The sequence below is a fragment of the Strongyloides ratti genome, assembly GCF_001040885.1.
Source record: "Strongyloides ratti genome assembly S_ratti_ED321, chromosome : 2".
NCBI classification, from domain to species: Eukaryota; Metazoa; Nematoda; class Chromadorea; order Rhabditida; family Strongyloididae; genus Strongyloides; species Strongyloides ratti.
The window spans coordinates 1,392,903-1,416,402 of record NC_037308.1 but is presented as its reverse complement, the minus strand read 5'-3'; the positions used below and the strand labels follow the sequence as shown (position 1 = coordinate 1,416,402).

At 24.8% G+C, this 23,500-nt stretch overlaps 8 protein-coding genes across 8 annotated transcripts; 6 read left to right on the top strand and 2 right to left on the bottom strand.

Annotated features, from left to right (window-relative positions):
• Positions 1-74: 74 nt before the first annotated feature.
• SRAE_2000042900 (Hypothetical protein) lies at positions 75-1,928 on the bottom strand (the record flags this gene model as incomplete). The annotated part of the gene is made up of 2 exons (XM_024651258.1): positions 75-1,493; positions 1,533-1,928. 2 exons carry the CDS (start codon positions 1,926-1,928, stop codon positions 75-77), a joined length of 1,815 nt encoding a protein of 604 aa, XP_024504953.1.
• Positions 1,929-2,083: 155 nt separating this feature from the next.
• On the top strand, positions 2,084-2,356 carry SRAE_2000042800 (Hypothetical protein; the record flags this gene model as incomplete). The annotated part of the gene is made up of 1 exon (XM_024651257.1): positions 2,084-2,356. The coding sequence occupies one exon, from the start codon at positions 2,084-2,086 to the stop codon at positions 2,354-2,356; it is 273 nt and encodes a 90-aa protein (XP_024504952.1).
• A 159-nt stretch (positions 2,357-2,515) lies between these two features.
• On the top strand, positions 2,516-2,956 carry SRAE_2000042700 (Hypothetical protein; the record flags this gene model as incomplete). Its single annotated transcript, XM_024651256.1, has 2 exons — positions 2,516-2,628; positions 2,674-2,956. 2 exons carry the CDS (start codon positions 2,516-2,518, stop codon positions 2,954-2,956), a joined length of 396 nt encoding a protein of 131 aa, XP_024504951.1.
• Positions 2,957-3,153: 197 nt separating this feature from the next.
• SRAE_2000042600 (Ribosomal protein S27e family and Zinc-binding ribosomal protein domain and Ribosomal protein S27e, zinc-binding domain-containing protein) lies at positions 3,154-3,408 on the bottom strand (the record flags this gene model as incomplete). The annotated part of the gene is made up of 1 exon (XM_024651255.1): positions 3,154-3,408. The coding sequence occupies one exon, from the start codon at positions 3,406-3,408 to the stop codon at positions 3,154-3,156; it is 255 nt and encodes an 84-aa protein (XP_024504950.1).
• Positions 3,409-4,492: 1,084 nt separating this feature from the next.
• On the top strand, positions 4,493-6,514 carry SRAE_2000042500 (Hypothetical protein; the record flags this gene model as incomplete). The annotated part of the gene is made up of 3 exons (XM_024651254.1): positions 4,493-4,507; positions 6,000-6,441; positions 6,507-6,514. The coding sequence occupies 3 exons, from the start codon at positions 4,493-4,495 to the stop codon at positions 6,512-6,514; spliced, it is 465 nt and encodes a 154-aa protein (XP_024504949.1).
• A 52-nt stretch (positions 6,515-6,566) lies between these two features.
• Positions 6,567-8,709, top strand: SRAE_2000042400 (Retinoblastoma family protein; the record flags this gene model as incomplete). Its single annotated transcript, XM_024651253.1, has 2 exons — positions 6,567-6,714; positions 6,761-8,709. 2 exons carry the CDS (start codon positions 6,567-6,569, stop codon positions 8,707-8,709), a joined length of 2,097 nt encoding a protein of 698 aa, XP_024504948.1.
• Positions 8,710-12,742: 4,033 nt separating this feature from the next.
• Positions 12,743-21,028, top strand: SRAE_2000042300 (Protein unc-79 homolog; the record flags this gene model as incomplete). Its single annotated transcript, XM_024651250.1, has 7 exons — positions 12,743-12,770; positions 12,832-12,949; positions 12,994-13,154; positions 13,435-16,785; positions 17,029-17,427; positions 17,664-19,009; positions 19,463-21,028. The coding sequence occupies 7 exons, from the start codon at positions 12,743-12,745 to the stop codon at positions 21,026-21,028; spliced, it is 6,969 nt and encodes a 2,322-aa protein (XP_024504947.1).
• Positions 21,029-21,504: 476 nt separating this feature from the next.
• SRAE_2000042200 (Major facilitator superfamily domain, general substrate transporter and Acetyl-coenzyme A transporter 1 family-containing protein) lies at positions 21,505-23,193 on the top strand (the record flags this gene model as incomplete). The annotated part of the gene is made up of 2 exons (XM_024651249.1): positions 21,505-22,307; positions 22,356-23,193. 2 exons carry the CDS (start codon positions 21,505-21,507, stop codon positions 23,191-23,193), a joined length of 1,641 nt encoding a protein of 546 aa, XP_024504946.1.
• Between the last annotated feature and the right edge of the window lie 307 nt (positions 23,194-23,500).

Genomic DNA, 23,500 nt, shown 5'->3' with positions numbered 1-23,500 from the left:
TTATTACATAGTACCACATATGCTATGTATAATAAAAAAAATTTCTTGAATTACATTGTATATATTTTGAAGTTCTAATCCATCAGAAGCAATTTATTTTTTTCTTCACTTGTATTTAGTTTGTTTAAAAAGTTGTTCAATCCAAGAGCATTCCTAATACTATTAGAAGCAACCCTCTTTTGAACCAATTGAGCTGCTTTGTTTTTTTCCATAATCATTTTACCTAATCTTATTTCTTTATCCCACTCATCTTCCTCTTTTTCTTCAGATGCTTTTTTTGACAACACTGTATTAGAATCTTCTGATGGTACTTCCATAACTTCCAGATGATCTTCCGTATCAGAATTCCTTTCTAAAACGTCTACCTCAACATCATCAGCTACAAATCTTGTCTGATATCTATAAATCATTGCAGTTTGTTCTGAATCATCTTCATCATAAATGTTCAATTTTTCTTTAATTTTTTTTAATCTTTTTTCATCTGCTTTCAACTCCTGAAGCATTTGTTGTTTTGCAAGATCATTCACTATTTCTTTTTGATTACCAAGTTCATCATAGTCACCATCCATTAATTCATACTCATCTATATCATTATCATCTTCTTCGTCATCATCTGAGCCAACATCTTCTCCTGATAAAGATGCTTCATCATCGTAAAAATCACTTTTTTTCAATTTTTTTTCACGTTCTTGTTTGTATTGTAAAGCAAGAAGTGTTTCTTCATTTTCTTCCTCCATTTCTTCGTCATTATCTTCTTCCGCCTCTTCACTTTCTATTTCTTCATCTTCAACCTCCTCTTCAAATACTTCTTCTTCATCATCGAAAATTAATTTCCCACTTTTCTTTTTAGGAATGTTCTCGATAATATCTTCTTCTTCATCATTATGAATATTATCTTCTTTTTGTTTTTCAATATTTTCATCTTCATTAAACTTCAATTTTTTAAATTCACTACAAGAATTTTCATCAGTACCTTTTCTTTTTCTTTCAATTGGAATGTTAAACACAGCTCCTTGTGTAATAAGCAAATCTAATTCAGAATCATTAATATCTCTAAACTGAGAAGCTTCAAACGTTTGTTTTTTTTCTCTGTTTTCTTCCTCTTGTCTACAAAAAGCCATGAAATCTACATCAGGATCAAGATAAATAGCTGAACTATCTACATCATCTTCTTCCTTATTTTTTTCCGCTTTTTCTTCAGTAGTTTCAGATTTGTCCTCTTCATCACTTAAAAGCTTTTCAACAGGTATAATTTCATCTTTTTTATTTTCATTCTCCTCTTTTTCAATATTATTTTGATTCAACCAAGCTTCTGCTTTTTTTATTGGTTCAAATTTAATTTTCTCCAATTGTTTTCCACGTCTTTTTAACCATTCTGCACGACTCATACCTTTTATACCCGTTCGATATTTTGTTGGTGATGTTTTTTTCGTTTGTGATGATTCTAAAAATTCTTGTAACCAAGGATCTACGTGTTTTCTTTCAGAAGAATCCTAGATAAATTTTATACAAAAACTATTAATTCCACTTACCTTAACTTCTGCTATATCAATAAAATTTCCGTATACTGATGGTTTTCTAGGTAATTTTTTGTTAGGATCAATTCCATATTTTGCTAGTAAACGTTCTTTCTTTTTTGACAATTTACTTATCTTAGGAACAGAATCATTTGGAATTTTTTCTTCTGCATGAATTTCTTCATTATCTTTGTTATCATTTACATTTGTTTCAGAATCTTTGAAATCTTCATTTGAATCTTTTTCTTTGACATTTATGACTGATTCTACCTTTTTATCTTCGTTATTAGAAATACCTTTTTCTTGCCCAAACACCACTTTTGTATTTTCTGTAGAAGATACATTTGATTTCTCTAAAGATTCATTAATATTTTCGAAATTCTTTCCAGTTTCAATAGCATTTACATCCATAATACAGATATTAAAAAAAAAATTATCAAAAGGCAAACAAAACTACTTCCCGCATGAAGAGTACTTTCAACACGATATCCTGTTTACAACAACATTTTTCCAATTTATCAAAATTTTAAAGAAAAACGTTATATTTACATCAAATCATACTACAAATGCTTCTAAATAGCTTAAAAAAATCTATAGAACCAGTAAATTTTATTTACCAGTCAGTTCGCCACAACTGTCCTTGGCATAGAAGTAATTTTACACAGTCTTATTTTCCTTTTCATATGAAACCAAAACTTAGATGGGGATCTTTCGAAGCTAGACAAAAAACATATGGTGGTAGATTAATGACAATGAGAAGAGTTTTAAGGGAACAAACATTTTTGGGATGGAATCATGACACGAAGATTAAAAATCAGAAACTTGAAACACCCTTATAATTAAATTATTACCTAAAGATGAAGTTTGGGTTACATCTTGTAATACTTATATTAATTTAGGTTATTAAAGTTTTTTACTTTGTGATTATTTTTATTTTCGGTTAATGTACCTTTAATATATTTCTAAATTATAAATTTTTAATCTAGTTTTTAAAGGTTATGGATTGTGAACAAGTTGTTCCTTCAAGCACTACTAAACAAGAAGAATCCACGAATGCTGCACCACAAGGAAAAGCAAAATCTGGCAAATGGTGGAAACCTGAAGTAAAGAGGTTGGTTTGGAAGTACAATTAAAATAGTTATTTTAAATACTTTAGATTTACATCAGTTATCATAAAAAGTAAAGGTGCAAAAAAGACATGGGAAAAAAAACTTGAACAGCGTAAGCAACTCGAGATAGCTAAAAAACTTCAACAAAACATGAGAGATCAGGTAGCAGAAAAGAAACGCATGGAACGTGAACGTTTAGAGGAGAAAAAACGGAGATATGAGGAAAACACTAAAAAGAATGAAATTGTACAAGTTGTCAAGAACACTGAAAAACTTCGACGAATGAAAAAGAAGGATCTTAGAAAACTTGCCAAAAGGGACATAAATTAATTTTTTTTTTTAATTTTCATATCACTCTTTTATATTGTTTCGTTTAAGTTTGACTATCAAATAAAAATTTACAATTAAAAAGTAGTTATAATAATACAATAAATGAAATCAGAAGATTAACAAATTTTATCCAAACTCTGGTTTTTAAAATTAATTAAAACAGCCAACAAATAATAAACAAGCACATATTTAAAAATTTAGTGAGCCTTTTTACGGAAAGCACATCCTTCGACTAATCTGGCTTTTCCTCCTGTTGGTTGACAGAGCATAGCGTTACATCCAATGCATACAACAACTGATTGAGCATGTGAAAAAACTGTTGTAATTTTAAAACATCCTGGGCATTTGACGTCCATAAAGAAAGAATTTGGGTGCTGGACAAGTCTATGAAGCTTGTATGCTTGGCGTTCTTTAACTGGATCAGGGTGAAGTAAATCTCTAGCTAAAGGCATGTTGACGTGTGTTAAAACCTCTGAAATAAATATTTTTATTATGACGAAAATTTAAACTTTTAACGATTATATTACGTATGGTAGTAAGAAATTTCGAAATATTATTTTTTTTTAAATGATAAAAAAAAAACTAGGCGTGGCAAAAAGCATTATTTCAAGATATTTGTATGAATAAAAAAATTTATGCAAAAAATAATAGAAATTAGAAATTGTTTTTTAATAAAATAAACTTAAAAAGTGCAAAAAACATTTACAACATATATAGAATAAATTGTTGATAGAAATACTTATAGTTAAACTTTAAAAAACAACCACAAAAATAACTTCTTAAAAGAGAAAAAATAGAACAAATGTAAAAATTACATATTTCCAATTGTAAGACAAGGGAATCTTGACAAGACAACTTCCTTTTTTTTTGAATAATGCTTCTCGTTTTTAAATAAATATAGTTATTAACAATATTTAAATGATAAGAAAAATAAATAAACAGGGCTTCTGTCTAGATATAATTCATAGTAGAGAATTACTAAACTCAAAGAATTAAAAGACGATATTTTATTTCTAGACTTTTTTAATTAACAAAAAATTTGATAAATTAATGCATCAATGGTATTAATATAAAAGTTATTAATGTATACATAAAAAATTTATTGTTATAAAAAAAACTATAATTTTTAATTTTTTCAATATCCACTAAAAGATACTGTTAAATTTAAATTATCTTTTAAAATGTCAATTAATATAATTGAAATTGAACTTAAACAGATGCGCTTTTTTTTCTTAAAAATTATTCAATCTATACTTCATTCTTATTTCTAACTAATTTATCATTTTTAAAGTTAATCATTAATTTCAATAAATATTTGAAATATGATTGTAAACTTTTTTAAAATGAATATTTTTCTTATCGTAATGCCTATTTTTTATACTTAAAAGTTCATATCTAATTTTATATATTGTTTAGATAAGTTATTTACTATATTATATATCAGTTTGTATATTTTAAAATTTTATTCTTAAACTTTATTTTTTTTACTCTTACAATAGAGTATTTCAAAGGGAAATTTAAATAGTAAATCATAATATGCTGTTTTTGAAGGTTTTTTTATTTTCAAAATTATGTAGTAAATAATCACAATTACCCTTATTTTCAAAAATATTGTTAACTTTCCCAGCATATAATTTTATTTTTCTAATTTTATCATGTTAAAGTGAAATTTGAAAAAATTATTCTAACATTTGAAATTGACATATAAAAGTATTTTTTTAAAAATATTTCCTTGTTGTAAAAATTCACCTATATTTATTCTTTTTTAAAAAACTACTTTTCTTCAAAAAACTAAAATAATATTTAAAATAACACATTAAAATTAAAAGATAATTGTTTTAATAACTTTCTCTGAAACTAAAAAACATAAGTAAATGAAATTATGGTCATTCTAAAAATATTTCTAAAGAAATTTTATAGTCATTAACAAATATTTTAAAATATAACCTGGGTTTTTTGACATTTTTTTAAAAAAATCAATTTTTTCACAATTTCTTATCCTTTTGTAAATTTCTAAAATAAATATATTTATTTTAAAAAAAAAATAATGTTTTTGTTGTGTTCTAAAACCTATACCTATATAAAGATAAGTCACTTTCCTTAAAATCAGTAAATTTTTTTTTTTAAATTTTCAATCATCTCTAATTTTTTCTCTAAATTACTAACTATGGAAACATTCTATAAAAGTAAAAAATTAAAATCATAATTTTTAGTCGACAAATCAAACTATATTTTATACGAATGTGTATAAAATATAAAAAATATAGTCGTATAAATTAAATGTATGTACATATTTCTTTAAATCTCCCTCCAAAAATTAAATTTTTAGTGATAGCAATTTTATACATATTATTATGATGAATGATATGTATCTAATTGGTTCATCTTTTCTTAGTTATTAGACGCAATTGATGCAACTACAAATTTTCGTTTTTATATTTGTTAAATAATACCATTTTCTTTACTGCTTATTGATAACGACGAAAACTTTTTACTTTTATTAATATCATTTTTCTTTTTGTCAATATATAATTTTATTATCATCAATAAAGGGTACTTAAGAAATGCAATATTACTGAAGGCGGTAAAATTAATGAACACATAAGATTACCTTACTATAAGGCTTAGTTAAAATAAAAAACATTTTGAGCGGGTAAAATATGGACGTATAGATTGTCGGTAGTAAAAAAAAAAAATTAAATAAGGAGTATGGTATTTTACTGTTTGTGATGTACATTTTTATATATTAACCCAAATTTTTTATCACATAAAAAACAACTTGAGTAATTTTTAGGATAAAAAAGTTATTGTCTTATCACGAATTTTGTTAACTGCTTCGTGTTATTTCCAATATCTTGCGCGCCACTTCTTTTATAGAAGATTGCCCCCATTCTAGGTCTTGTAGGCCCGCGAAAAGTTTCTATTTATCATTTTTATGTTTTTTTGTTTAATTTTATTTTTTTCACTTTCTATATAAAATTTATATCTTTGAAATATATTTTTTTTTTTTGATAATTTCTAAAAGTTTTGTCAATTCTTTTAGAAGATGGATGAAGTTATGGACACTAGTTGTTCAATTTCTAATTTACATTCTTTTTCTCAGGAAAGTATTCCTGAACAATTACAAATTAGAAATGAAATTTATGATAATGAGACATTTGAACAATTTAAAGAACTTGTAATAAAATATTTAAAACCAAAAGAAGATTGCCTAACTTTTACCACCTCAAGATGGGAAGAATTTCGTTCTATAAAAAGTAAAGTAACAACAGTTGAACCTTTATTAGGATGGATGGTTGTTTATATTCATGCATATATTATTATGTATGAAGATCAAGGTGAAAAATATCATTCACATTATGAGATTCTCAACATTGCCAAAGATGGGGATGTATCAATAAGAGATTTTTATGCTATGTTGTGTAAATGGATGAAATTTATTGATGCACCTAATCGTGTTTTAACTAAGGTTGATAATGTTAATAGTAGGATTGCAATTACTATTATTTGTTTTAAAAAGTTTTTATCTATTTTCTATAAACTTATTAAGAATGTTGACTCAAGACATCGGCCTCATCGATTATGGAATCATGAAACTTCATTACATATTATGTGGAAATATTATATTGCTTTTAAACAACAAGTCAATTGTAGAGATATTTTAATGACGGCTTATCATACTTTAATGTGCTTCTTTGATTATCTTTGTCGCAGGCTTCGTGAGGAAGGAAAAATTGAAATGATCAATCAACCTTATGGTAAATTTATCCACTTTATATTATTATTATTTTTTCTATTTTTCAGCTGAATTGTTAAATAAGAACAATACAATTTTAGATGATCTTTGTAGAGATTTTGGTGGGGTTCCAGTTGAATTAAAACATTTTAATGAACATACTTTTTATTATAAAACTGAAGACTTAGTAAAACTATTGAAATCTAAACCATCAGATAAAGATTACTTAGATTATCTTGAGGAAGCTTGTACAAAAATAATGGAAAATTATACAGAAGCTATTTTAAATGAACGCCTTCTAAATGAAACAATATTTCTGGACCTAGATATTTCAAGAGACAAAGTTGATGTTATTGATACTAATGCAAGCTTAATGTTATCCTCTAATGGCCATCCACCACCACCGAAAGGACCTAATTTTATGTCAAATCAATCATTGGAAGGACTGCTTTCATCTATTCAGAAAGGTAAAGCTAGAACTCCTCTTTTAACAAAAACATTATACTTTGATAGTGAAAGTGGTTGTCCAACAACACCATTTTCAGCAGCAAACTATAAAAGAACACAATTAGCAATGCTTATAGATCAATATCCTCCTCGTCCATCAAAGTATCTTGAAGATTTACTTGACCAATTTCCAGATAAACCAAAAGATTTTATTGTAAACCTTTTTACAAGACTTAGTGAGAGGTTTTGTTCAATTGTTAAAGAGGAGTGCAGAGGGGATGTAACTTTTGATGACCAAATAACTGATTATGCTGATGAAAGAACAACAAGTATTTTAGCTTTGTGTTTTAGGGTTCTTGAATCTCTTGTTACCAGAGAAAGACAAATAATTCAAGATCCAAATTCGGAGTATTGGAAAATAATGTCTCAAGAAAATTTTATACGAAGTGTATTTAATGTAGCACTTGAACTGGTGTTATGTGCTCACAACAGTTTACGTGATTTTCCTTGGAGTCTGCGGGTAACAGAACTTCAAGCAATAAATTTTTCAAGAATTATTGAATTAGTCATAAAAGCAAATGATCATTTAGCACGTGAATTTGTCAAACATCTTAACATTATTGAAGAAAAGATTTTGGAAGAACTTGCCTGGACAAAAGATTCGCCTATTTGGAAAGTTGTTGATGATGGTCCAACAAATTTTCCATCCAGTTATTCAGTTCAATATCAGGCTGGTGATTCGTCTTTAAGTGAAATAGATAGACGACAGATGAAAGATTATGAAGATTTAGTGAAAAATAGAGAAAAAGAGGCTGTATCTGTTGAACCACCATCAATTACTCAAAATACAAAGATTTTTGTAAGAAAGTTTTATTATTTAGCAGCAATTCGGGTTGTTCACCTCTGTGAACGTCTTTCTTTTAACGAGGAAAATAAACTAAAGATATGGAATTGTATTGAATATTTATTTAGAAATCATATTACAATGCTTAGGAGTAGGCACTTAGACCAAATTATTCTATGTTGCTGTTATGTTGTGGCTAAAGTCGGAAGGTTAGAAATGACTTTTAACGATATTCTTGGAGCGTATCGTCTTCAACCACAAGCTTGCCAAGCTATTATCAAACATGTTTTAATGGAACCTGGACAGAATTCTGGACCAGATGAAATACAGAGAGATCCGAGAGATTTTGAAGGAAGAAGATATAATCCAAATGACATTCTACCCGGTAAGCGTGGGCATCTAATAAGTTTCTACAATAAAATCTTTATCGAAAACATGGCTGATATTGCTAATAAAATGAGGAAAGCTGATGATAAAATAAAATCAAGAATTGTTCCATTTCCTCCTCTTCGTCAAAACCCACTATCTCCACGAAAACAATTAACTGAACATATTACCATAGTTCCACAAAGAAATCGTGATCCCAGTAATCTCCAACAACCACAACAAGAAAAAAAAACTAACGTTTACATGTATACTTTCTATCAGTCTCCATCAAAGGATCTTGATACTATTAACAAGAAAGTACGCGATGCTGGTTCAAATTTTAATGCCAGAACAACATAGAATACTAAAAAATTACTTTCGATTTTTTAATTTTTAATAAATTTTTCTAACATAAAAAAAGTGTCTTGATAACAAAAAATATAATTATTTTAAAAAAAAAATACGTCTTCACATAGATATTGTAACAAAGTATGCAACATTAGCATTTAATGTGAAATGGTTGCTTCAGATGAATTTAAAGTAGAGTTTAGCATGAGAGTTATAAAATGTTGGTAGAGCTGTTTATGATATTAACTTTTCTAGAAATTAATCTCGATGTCAGATGCAACATTATGAAATAAATAAAAATCACCCAATATTTAATAAAAAAATTATTTATCAGTAAAATCAAAAAAAAATTGTTAGAAAAATTACAATCTCACATTTTAAATGTTATTAAAATTTTATATCTTTGTTTGTCCTTGAAATATTTAAAAAAAACAATTTTTGTTTTTGTTAATTTTTATGTATTTTAAATTATCAAAAGATTATAACATTTCACAAAGTAATTTTTTAACTTGATGATCGATTAATAAATAGAATTTTATCATAAAAATATAGACTAGGAACGTTTTTATTTTTTAAATTTTTTTTTTCCACAGTTAAAAAAAATTTTCAAATTAAGCCTTTTGGGAAGAATAAAAAAAAAGACTTATATTTGAAAAAAAATTATAACAAAAACATTGCTATCTACTCCAAGAGAAAAAATTACTCATTTTTTTATCTTTTTTGATTGTTTTAGTAAAAACAAAAAAAAATCAAAAAATTTATTCAATTTTTTTGTTAATTAAGAAAATGTTTCAAAAATTGATTTCATAATGCAATGATAAAATTATTTCATTTTTTCCACAAAAAGTATATAATATAATTTTTGAGTGATATCATTTTATATACAAAAATATTACCCATTATAATGCAAAGTAAATATTTAATGTAATAAAAATATTTGAAATTAAAAAACTGATTACTTATAAAAAGTTAGGATTGATAAAGACTTTTTACTTGTATTAAAATTATTAAAGAAGATAAAAAAAATAAATGTTTTTTTTACTTTGTTGTAGGACTTTAGCTATATACACCAAGTGATGTTGTTAATACGTCAGAGACACTTTAGTATCATCTACTGATATTGAAGAAAAGCTTGTTCTTACGGTTTTCTTGATTATTATTTGTTTATTTAATGATATTTAAACACATTTTAAACGGAAAATTGAATTATTTAAAAATTTTATTAGATAAAAGTAACTTTTATTTATTCTATACAACAAAAAAAACGACAACTAAAAAATATGATTTTAAATAGATTTTTATTTTTTTAAAAAATAAACTAAGAATATTTCTTATAGAAATTATTATTTACTTATTTTTTCTTATTTATTAATAATCATTTGTGAGAATTTTATAAAGTGAATTGACAAAAAGAGCTGGGTGGTCTCATTCCGCCCCATTGGCGCAGTTGGTTAGCGCGTGGTACTTATAAGTTGACTGAGATATGCCAAGGTCACCAGTTCGAGCCTGGTATGGGGCAAAGCCATTTTTTTTATCACTTTTTAACAACGTTAAAATTTTTTTCTGAATATAAACTTTTGCTTCTTTAAACTTCTTTTTTTTTAAAACACAAATGTTTAAATGAAAAACTATGTTTTCCATGTAATCTTTTTATGCTATAAACAAAGTTTTATATTTCAAATACAAGAATAAACTTTAACTTACTATATACAGTTTTTTATGTTAATAAATTTGACTGGATTTCATATGATATTTTTAAAGAAAATACTTTTTTTAACATAATGTATGTCAAACACGATTATGGTTACCAAATATAAGGGATACAAAAAGTGTATGTCCAAATTTATCAAAATACCAGAAATTTGTAGATTTAAGAACAAATTAAGAACATAAATTAAAGCAAAATAACTAAATTATTTAATAAAATTATCAGCCTTACTGTTAAAAGTGTTGTTTACTTGATTTAAAAAAAAAAAACTATACTAAAATTTGATATTAAGAAATTTTTTAATTTAAAATTTTATTTTTGTAATATTTCTAAGTATATTTATACCCATAATCATTCAAAACTTATAGAATTTATGGCTTCCTCTTTGAAAGTTTTAAGAATGATAGCAAAAAAAAAGTTTCAATATTATTTAATAATTATTACACCTTTTTAATAAAAATAGAGATAAAAAAATTAATGTTTCAAAGTTAGACATTTTGTTAAAATAAATGAAGTTATATAGTAGCAATAAAAAAGTTACAGATAAAATAACCAAAATTTTTTTACATAAACATACTTCTTCAAATGTTCTAATATGATAGTAAGTTATCTATAGTGAATTAAAAAAAGTTCATTTTAAGTTAAATTTGAGAAACAGATTATTTTTCTGATTATAGTTTATATTTTAAAATTGGTTTTCTTTATACTATAAGGATTAATATAATTTTACTTTAAATTATATTCAAATAAATACTACAATAATTTTAATAAATGTTAAAGAAAATATTATAAATATAAAAAACTTTTAAACTTTTATTTTTAAATATATTAAAGAAATTTACTTTGAAATGATATTAATGGAAATATATTTTGAAATTACATTTGACTTCTTAATATTTATATATGATTTTTTATGATATAAAATCGTTTTTTTTTTGAAAGTATACTATAGAGTTTATTTAAAATTTGCCATTTTCGTATTTTCTTAATATTTGTAACAAAGTATTTAGTGTCTCTTTTATTTAATATTAAATAAATGCCTCCTGCATACATCTATAAAAATATACATCCTTATACGAGTAAACTAAAATGGCAGTATATAGTATTTATTGAAAATTTTATTGAATGAATTCGAAGTACCAAAGCATGTTTTATTGAATGATACTTTTATTTTTATTGTTATTTTTATTTGAAAAAATTCTTTTTAAATACCAAATCTATTGTAAAATTGATGAATAAAAATATTATTTCATTATTTATTCTATTAATTTCCTTTGTCTATTTTATTTTTTTTCAATTTTAGAAATCAAGAATAAACCGGATGTTAAATAGATGAAGAACATAAAAAGCTATCTTGTTTTTAAAATTATCAAACATTTTAATTAAATCATTTTATTTTTAACAAAGAAAATATATAAAAAAAGGCGTAGAGGAGTGGTAGAATTTATAGTAAAAAGAAGAACAGTAAAAATGTCAACTACAAGAGCAGCTACTTGTAAGTTTTTCTAACGTTATCAAAAAATAATGAATAATATAAATAAATGGCTATGGAATTATAGTATTTTATGTTTATGCCAAATATATGCTTTAGTAAAAGATAATGGAAAAAGAATTTGAAAATAAATTTAGTGTAAATAATGAAACAATTTTATTTTTGATTCACAATTATTTTACATTTCAAAACAATAGTAGATAATTTTATTTATACCATTTTTAAATGATAATTAGTATAATAAAATATATAAATATTTTGTAGATGAATAATTTATAAGGTATTAAAAATACTAAGATCTTTTATAAATATGTAGATATAAATTAGTAAGTTAAATAAAGCGTAAAAAAAATAATTTTTCTTTTAAATATTATAATAATTAATGACATAGTTTTCTATAGATAATATACTTAAAATGTAAAAAAAATTATTTTTTTAAAATTATTTTAGTTAATAAGAATAAACAAAATAGAAAAGAATAACAATAAAATTAATACTTGAAAAAAAATAAGTGTTAAGAATAAATTTTACAAAAATTAGTGTATAATTTTATTTTTCATTTCCTAACAATATCTTATAATGGTACCTAAAGGCGTTGAAAAATTTAGTAAAAAAAAAAATTTTGATATCATAATTTAGGAAAAGCAATAGAAAACTTTTTATTTCCCTAAATTCTAATATTACCACTTTTAAAGTAAATATAAACTAAAATAAAATTCTTTATTTTCCATTAGCACATTATTTAATTTCTTATTTTATTACATAGCTTAAAAATTTTCCATTATCATTAAATTTTTGCCTTATAGATATAAATCATTTTTTAAATATAAAGGTAAAATTTAAAAATGGCCTATTTACTAAAGTATTATACATGTAAGAAATAATATTTATTGTATAAAAAAAATATATTAATTTATAATTTATGATATTTTAGTTTCTGCAAAAATTAAAACATTAAGTGAGTTTCACACAAGAATTGCAACAAACCAACAAATACCAAGTAATGCCGAAATAATAACAACATTACGATATTTTCAGCAAACACTTGTTGGGTAAGAAAAAAATTAATTTACTTATTAAATATTATAATTTTAAGATTTCTTAAAGAACTTCCACAAGATAAGCGGTATATATTAAAAAAATACACGCCTGAAGTAAGCAGACAATCAGTTTTTCCAAATTTAAATTATTCTGGATTATTATATGGTTTAATAAATCTTTTAGATATTTTCCCTCAAATAACATCAGGCCAACAAGGTAAATTAAAAAAAATTTAATAATTAATAATGTTAAATATTGATTATATATTTGATTGTTTGTTTATGATAATAATATTTATTATTACATAATATTTAATATTATCATAACGAATATTAAATACCCCATTTCCGTGCCCCATTGGCGCAGTTGGTTAGCGCGTGGTACTTATAAGTTGACTGAGATATGCCAAGGTCACCAGTTCGAGCCTGGTATGGGGCAATTTTCTTGGATTCATAGACTCCCATTTTGTAAAAATTTATTAAAATAATAATTTTAGCAATTGGTGAAGCAATATTAGATGTTTTCCGGGCGTTGTACTACTTTTTGGATCGTGAAAATTTGGATCAATTACCTTATGCTATTTGTTCACTTCTGGAAATATTTCCTGATGAATTAGGAAGAAGAATTGTACATGTTGTTTGTGATTGTATCATGCCATATTTATTAACAGATGATGGAGCAGGAGAACCAAATATTATAATTGTACTTTTAATGATATTTCAATATAATAAAAATAGATCATTTCACACTTGGGCATTAGAATCATTTATGGGAATAAAAAATGATTTATATAGTGATGTTATAAAAGTTATTGCTAAAGGTTCTTCTGAATCAAGAATCACAGCAGCAAATTTACTTTTTCATTATTGGCCAATAAATAATCCAAATATTTTGCATAGAAAACAAATTCAATATCGTGTTCAGGCATGGAGTCCAGTAAAATGTGAAATATTAAATTGTAATGATAAAGCACAAAGTGTTAAAGTTTGTTATGATCCAGAAATTTGTGCAAAATATGGTGATTTAGCACCACCATTATTTATATGTAAAGGATGTTCTTCTGATATACAATCAGAAGTTCCATTAAAATATATTCAACAACCAATGACTTCTGCTAATATAGTTATATGTCAAAACAAAGGCTGTGAATCTTCAAATAGAATGGCAGTAGGTACATGCTTTGATGAAGATTGTATTCGAGCTCATTCTTTTGTTCCAATAAGACTTTGTCAAGAATGTATAACATGCCTTCATGAAGGAAAAACAAATAAACATAGAAGACAAATGACAATTCAAAATATTTGGGGAAATCCAATAGAATTTTTAATGATTGAAGCAATTGTTAAATTATTAAAAGAAACATCTTATCAATTAGAATCATCAGAAGTTGATGTTAAACGACCAAAATGGCTTCGTCAATTGGAAGCAGGGCAAACAATAGGAACAGATGTTGATACAATGAATGATGAAAGAAGAATGTTAAGTCGATTTGGTGTTTGGATGATGTCTGCATTATGTCCACCAACAATAGATGCAACTAAAGAATCTGTTGGTTATATACTTGCAATGATATTTCAATGGTTTACAACAACTGCACTTTTACCTAATGATACTATGGGTTCACAATTGGAACAATTGAAGGTTGATTTTGTTTCAAATTGGGTAAATATGGCTTTAACAAACCACTATGATGTGTTTATAGAAATTTTAAGTCCAAATTTACCAGAATACGGTAAAGTTGGTGGTATTTGGGACAAATTATGTCATAAAAAAGAACAAATGAAAGAAGGATTATCAAAATTGTTAGCATTAATGCCATATGATATTATTTCATTAGATGCATGGAATAAATTGATGCCATTATGGCTTCAAGCAATGTGTCAAGATATAAGTGATGATGAAATTAATGATTTAAAAATATTATTATGTAAAATTTTTGAACCAGATTTATGTCCATTACCATTCGAAACTGAAAAAGTTTATGGATTTATGTCAGATCGTTTAGAAAATGGTGATAAAGATGACATTTTAAATGTACTTCAATGGTTACATCTTTTAACAAGAATAGATATAACAATACAATTAAATATGCTTCTTGATATGTTTAATAAATGTGCTTTACATTTAATGAAAGAAAATTTTTTTATTTGTGCTAATTCTATACCTGAAGATGAGATAAATGATTTGGAACCAGTTGATAGTCCTTTATTAATTCAAGTTATAATGTCAGATATTTTATTAAAACAAATGGAATTAAATACTGGAAATGAAAATTCTTTTAATGATATAACAAAAAAAATATTTCACATAGAAGCATTACTTTTAGATTATCCTATTGTAAAAGTTAACGATTCAGAAGGTACTATAAAAAATGGTCATACATGTCAAAATCCAGAAACAGATCAATTTGCTGATTGTGATTTTTGCCAACAAGCTGTTTTTTTATATCAATCATTAATGGAACTTTTAATAAAAATTGTACCTCAAAATGAAATTGATTTTAGAAAGTTAGAAGAAGAAGAAATGGAAAGAAATGCTTATAATTCAGATCAAAATTATACAAATGATGGTAATATTAAACAATCTAAAGGTTCTAGTGCATTATCACCTTTACTATCATTTGATGCTTCTGGAACAATAATAAATACTTCACTTATGTCAACATTATCTGGAGGTGGTATAACACAAGGAAATGTTTTATCTCCAACAAGTGGAAATAGTGAATTTACTGAAGCTATTTTATCATCATCAGATGTTATAGAATTAGCTGAACCTCCACCTTTACCATTAGTAGATGATGATGAAGTTTCAAAAAATGAAACTAAAGTAGAGTCACTCTCTACTGGAGATGAATCTAAAAATGAAAGTAATTCTAATTGTGATAGTGATGGTATTGATAATTTGAATAATAGACAAATATGGAAAACTGCAGCTGGAAAATTTAAATTTAAATTATGTGATTTACCATCACAACTTCGATTAATTTATTCTTTATTAAAAAATATTGATAAAGAAGTAGATCCTGATGCACAATATTTTTTATTAGAATGTCTTAAATATCTTTGTTTGCATTATGATTCTTTTAGTAAACTTAAAAAAGAACATCGTGGTTTTATAATATGGCTTCAAGAAAATTTACTAATACCAAAACTTTATACACTTCTTCGTAGTGATTATTCACAAGTTGGTCAATTAGCAGTTAAATTAATAAGTTATGCTATAACACTACCCTATGGAGAAGAAATTTTTTGGAATATTATAAATGATGAATTTACTAGTGAAGATTGGAAAATACGTTTTAAAGCTGTAGAAAGAGTTTTTATTTTAGCACATTTTGTTGCTATAAAACCTTTAAAATTAAACAAACTACTTATGACAAGTTTATCTTGTGCATTTTGTCATCTTATCATTAGTGCAAATGATCCTAATTGTTCTGTATCACAAAGAGCAATATTATCAATACAAGCACTTCCATCTACATCTCTTCAAATTATAAGTTTATGTTTAGAAGCTCAATTTGATTCATGTATTATTGATAGACCTCTCATTATTCAACGGTTACAACTATTAACACAACTTATACCAAATGATCAACAAATATTATCATGGGACTTTTTTATTCAACATTTTGAAACATTAGCTTTAGAAGCACAAATAAAAAATCAAGGTGGTGAAAGTACTTTTGTACAAGATTTACTTCATACAAATCCAACATCAGATTTATATCAAAAAAAAGTAACTAAAGCACGTAAAAGTTTAAATGAAGCTAGTCATGTTAGAAGTATTGTTAAATCATTAAGAATTAATTCATTAAAACATCAATTATCTACAAGTATTAAAGAAAATGGTAAGTTTAAAAAATACAAATAACATGTATATTCTATGTATTAATATTTATTTTCCTGCGCTTCCTATTTTAACCAATGTTAAATGGAATAGTAAATTTTATTTTATCCTAAATTATTGATATATCACTAATATATCTACAAAATAAATATTATCCTTTTAATTTACCATAATAATTTAATTAATTTTTCCTTATATATTTATTAATATATTATTGCGCTTTATAATTCATCCCATTTCTTAGATATTCAAAAGGAGGAAGCTGCCAAAGCTTCAAGTCGACGAGGTCGTAGAAGTGCTATTCGTGATAGTACGCTAGGCACAACTGCACGCTTCAAATTGAAAAAAGTATTAATGTATCTTAGAGTAATAGGAGCTTTTAAAAAAGTTGGTGGCTCCCTTTCTGCTGCAAATTTTTTTTCTAGTAATATTTTTTCAAGAAGAAGTCCATCCCCAGGACCTGAGCAAAAAGAGATTTGTGGTGAATTAGAAAATGTTAATGGAATTAATAATTTATTTAAATTTTCAAATGGTTTATCTACAAATGATGAAAGAAGTAGTCAAAAAAATGATGGAAAATCTTCTGCTTGTCAGGATTCTGGGGAGGGTGTTAACGAGAAAGCTTCAATTACATATTATAAAAGTGAGAAAGTTTTCGTTTTTATAATGAAGAGTGTTTTTTGTTTACAATGGTTTAATTTTTTTCATTGAATGTTATAACTAATTTTTTTTTTTAACTTATTTCTTAATAATTTGTTTGCTTTTATTTTCACAATTTTTTTTAAATTAATTTTTAATTTTACAAATGATTATTTATACAACTAATTTTGGTTTTTAATCAATATATTTTATACATTTTTTTTATATTTTTATTTTCAGGTGATCAAAATGAAAATTCTCCTAGTTCTAGAGAAGGTTTAATTGAAGGAAGTGGAAGAACAAACAATAAAAAGTATACTTGTGGAGGTGGTGTAAAAGATTATGTAGAAGAAGAGACAAATTTATGTTTATTATTAAATCGTGTTGTAGATCTTGAAAATCCAGAAAGACATACATTATATTTAATTATTTCATTATTTTGTGATTTTCTTTGTAATACTAAATCAGCATGTGATGAAAAGTCAGCTGCAAAAAAACAAAGTATACTTTTACGTCATTTTAATACATTATTAGGATATTCACATTCTGAAAAATGTTTTATTGTTCCTGCTATAAGATTAAGAAAATCTGCAGTATGTAATGCTTTTATGAATGGTTTACCAGAAATATTAGATTGTAATCTTCTTATTGGTAATCAAATGCTTCTTATAATAGTTCAACTTTTACATCATTTACCATCACCTAATACTTTAATAAATCAAACACAAAATGATCAATATACTTTATCACTATTAACTCCATTAGTTAGACAAACATGGTTAAATACTTTAATTCTAATTTTATATAAATATCGTTTTGATAATCCTCCAATATCAGATATAATGATAAAACTAATTAATATTGTTCTTGGAACATTAGATCTTCAATGTCATACTTGTACTGTTGGAAAGATTAATAATGATGATTTAATTGATTGGAGTGAATATTCTGATGAATCTGGAGCATCAGATATAGAAGAATATTCTATTAATCCAGCCTCTGAAACAATATTAGAAGAAGTAGAAGAAGGAACAAGTACATATTCACTTACAAAGAATGTTGATGATGAAGAATGTGAAAAAACTTTAAAAATATCAAGTATTGTTGATGAAAATGTAGGAGAAAAATTATCGATGAGTAGACCAAATTCATTAACAGCAATATCTATAAAATCAAAAGATTTTACCTCTACTAATACATTTTCTGATAAAATTGAATACCAAAAACTTAAAGATAGAAGTTCAAACTATAGAAAAAAGAAAGATCATGTTATAATGAAAAAAACAAAAAAAATAAAAAATGTATCTTCTCAACCAAATTATAATGAATTAGTAGAGTTTCGTTGTGGAAATTGTAATGAACCATTAAAAAATTTTGATGAGGAAAGTTTATCTTTGTGTGTTATTGCTTTAGAAACATTTTGTCAACGTGAACCAACAATGGCTGCTCCAATATTATTAAAAATTTTAATGACTGTAAGTAAATTTATTGAAACACCCTTATATTCATGGCATGAAACAACATTATTTGTTCCTGGTAATTCAAGATCAACAGCAAAACAACTTTTAAGAGTTATTTTTCATCAGGTAAGATTTATAATATCAAATAATATAAAAAAAAATGTTAATTGATATACATTTTATCATATTATTTTTTTTCTTAATTTTATTAACTGTAGATGACAAACTTTTAATTACCTATAAATTTGAGACAATATAAACTATAGTTAATTTTGAGATATAGTTAAAAAAAGTTTAAAAATTATCAGATATAATTAGCATATAAATTTAGTGTATGTGGGAAATGATATTATTATAAAATTACTATCCATATCATTGAAAGTTCAAAGTCATTTGACAAATACTATAATTAAACGGCAATTCCTCGGTTAGAAGTATTTTAATGTACTACTATCCTACATTAGTAGCCGGAGAGAAGATTGAAGTTTATAAATCAATTGGAATTACCTTTAGTAGAATTCCAATCACATGACTTCAAACACTTCTTTTTTATTTTTATTTAATAAATATTTTTTTTAGCTTTCAAATTGTGGAATTGCTTATCAATTATTTGATAGTAAAATTGAAAATCCTATACGTTTCTGGACAACAGTTTCATTTTCTTTGACTGATTTTAATGAATTAAATCCAATTTCATTAATAAATTGTTTACTAGAAGATTTAAGTAATGATTGGCCACAAAATAATAGATTAGGAAGAGCTTTATTTAATTTAGCTGCTTATGTTCAGACATTACCAACAGATAATTATTTAAATACCTGGTCAACAGCTGTATCTCTATTAGAAACATTTTTTAGAAAATATTATTCTAGTATAATATCTAGTGGAGATAATGGAAATCAAGGAGAAGAAAAAATAACATCAGAATTAAAATGTTCTATAATTGTTATGAAAAAAGTTATGAAAATTCAAAATTTTTCAACATTTAAAAGTTCTGCTTCATTAGTTGAAGCATATTCTAAATGGTTAACTGAAAGTTTACATCATACTAAAATTGATTTAATTGATTTACTTGGAATTTGTACTGCTTGTAATAGAGCTTTAATACGTGAACGTGATAAACAATGTATAACTAAAGCTGTTGTTTTTGAATTAATTCAAGCTATTAAATTTAAAGTTAAATTACATGAAAATAATTATCTTAGAATTGTTGATTTAATTCTTCAAGATACAGGTGAATTAGTATCTGTTGAAATTACAGATGATCAATATAATACAGGAGCATCAGATGCTGTAAAACCTTATATGAATGATATTTTAGAATTTGTTGCTGAGATACATGTATTATCACGATTAAAAAAACAAACAAAAACTGACTCTGTTGGTGGAGAATTTAAAGCAGGTTTAGCAAAAATTGTAGCTGTAGAAATGTCAAGAAATTCAGGAAGAGATAATAGACCTGTTATAAGATATATTCCATGGTTATTATCACCACCAAATGTAACACAAGCTGCACCAGGTGCATTTGCTGAATCTGTGACAAATGTTAGAATATTATCATGGCTTTTACTTGGAGCTTTACATTCAAAAGCAGGTTGTACTCCTATTCCTATTGAATCATCAAATCAGATGGCTGATTATATTCATTTTGTTTTAGCTGGATTTGCTGATCAATCAAAACAATCAGTTGTCCATATGTCAGCTTTATTTCATGCTTTTCATTTATGCCAAATATGGACTGTTTATTGTGAACAGCATGCCATAACATGTAATTCTTCAGATGTTGCCACAAAGACAATGAATTATATACTAGATTTTTGGAGTCGTGTAACTCCAGCAATTCTTCAATTACTTTCTCATTCAAAAGTATTAGCAGATATGGTTAATCTTCATTTTGTTAATACAATGCAAGCACTTCAACAAGTAAATTCAGCTGTCCTCTGTCAATTATATCCTATGTGGCAACCAATACTTACAGCATACCATAATCAAATACCTACTCAATTAAGAGTTAAATTAGAAGCATGTGAAAATCAACCTTCATTACAAATACATGATATTTATTCATGGATAAAAAGAGTTAGATTTAAAATTAGTCAAATAGAACTTCAAACTAGTGCTGCATCACCATTTTATAATGTATAGAGGAAAAAAAAAATATTATTTACATACATTTTATTTAATAATAAATACTTTTTTTTTATTATAAATCGTTATTAGTTTTTATCAATAATTAATATTTTAAATTAAAGATAAATTAAATTTAAATTGAAAACTTTATCATTATTTAAAGTAAGCGTTTATTTGTTTAATAGAATTTCCTCCACGTGTTATATTTTGGAAAAAGAAATATTTATCTATTCATATATGAATTTACTATTTCCCTATATACATAAGTATACCCCTTCCCAATATAATAATTATTAAAATTATATATGTGGATATTATATATGACTATAAAAAAAAAAGAAGTATTTTAAAATTATAAAAAAAAATATATTTACGTCATTATTATAAAATTGTAATATTTTTATATATTATAAAGTTATATTTAAAAAAATTCATTAAATATATTATTTATTATTTTTTTTTTTTAATTAATTTTTTTAGGTTAATAAAATATGTCTAATGAATTAAACCATCGAACTGGGGTATTTATTAATGATATTAATCTAAAAGAAAAAATATGTGATGAAGATGATAATAATATTAATAAAAAAAAGAAAATATGGTATAAAAATTGGATTGAACAGTATCATGGTGATGAATCTTCAATAGCATTATTACTAATACTTTATTTTTTACAAGGAATTCCTCTTGGAATTATTGGATGTATACCATTTATTTTAAGTGAAAGAAATATTTCATTAACAGATTTATCATTTTTTTCTTTTTGTTCTTATCCATTTAGTGCAAAATTGTTATGGGCTCCAATTGTTGATTCTATATGGATTAAAAGTATTGGAAGGCGGAAGACATGGTTAATTCCAACACAATTATTAATTTCATTATATTTAGTAATATTATCAATTTTTATTGATGATATAATTCCTGAAGAGTATACTCATGGAATTTCAGTTAATATTAAAGTTTTAACGGCAATTTTTTTACCACTAAATTTTTTGGCAGCCACTCAAGATATTGCTGTTGATGGGTGGGCATTAACAATGTTATCAAGAAAAAATGTTGGTCTTGCTTCAACATGTAATGCTATAGGACAATATCTTGGTGTTTTCTTTGGATATAATATGTTTATGTTTTTGTCATCAGAAAAATATGCAAATAAATTTTTCCGGGATACCCCTAGTCATGGTGGTTTAGTACCATTTTCTTCATTTTTATCATTTTGGGGATTTATTTTTGGTTTAGTAACTATTTTAGTTCTTATTTTTAAAAAAGAAGTTGATAATTCAATTGAAGAAAAGTAAGTTTTATAAAAAATTGATAAAAATTAATTTGTTTTTTTTTTAAGAAAAAATGATGAAAAAAATGAAGATGAAGAGAATGAACTTGAATTAGGTATAGGTGAAACATATATAACATTATGGAAAATTATTACACTAAAACCAATGTGGATTCTTCTTTTGATACTATTTACAAATAAATTTTCATTTGCTGCTTCTGATAATACAACAGCAATTAGATTAATTGAATCAGGAATGCCAAAAGAAGACTTAGCTATGATGAATGTATTTTTGTATCCTCTACAAATATTTTTTCCAATTTTAATTGGTAAATATATTGTTGGTAAAAATCCATTAAATCTTTTTATTCATGCATATCCATTAAGAATGTTTATGAATATTGTTTATAGTTTCTTTTTATATATATCTTCAACAGTCATACAAAATGGTGAATATCCATATTATGTTTATATTATGTGGTTAGTCGGAATGTTAATTAATGATTCTCTTCAAATAACAATGTTTTTATCAATTATGGCATTTTTTGCTAAAATTTCTGATCCAAAAATTGGAGGAACATATATGACACTCCTTAATACAATAACAAATCTTGGTGGAACAATGTCAGGAACAATAATTTTAATTATCATTGATATGCTAACTGTTCAAAATTGTATTGATAAAGATTCTGGAGTAACTCTTGGTGAATGTAAAACAAGTAAAGCACATCAAATTTGTGTTGATAATGGAAATACATGTTCTTTTATAATTGATGGATATTATTTATCTGTAGCTTTAGGATGTATTTTTGGTGTTATATGGTTAATAGTTCTTTGGAAACCAATACAAAATCTCCAAAAAATTCCACGTGATGAATGGTTAATATTCAAGAAAAAAAAAGAATAAATATATTTATTTATCAAAACTTATAACTGTATATAATTTCTTTAATAAAATTTAATCTAATTTTAGCTTTGTTTTTTTTTTAATATTAAAGTTATATTACATAATTTATTAGTATTTATTTGAATAAAAGTTTTGTTAAAATAAAATTACTATTTAATTATCATTAAAAAGATTCTATAAAATAAATTTAATATAAAAAATTCTTATAGAAATTTTATTTATAATATTAAATAATGTTGGTAAAATTTAATAATGTACTGAGAAGCTAAATAATAAAAAAAAATACTCAAAAATATTGCCCCATAAG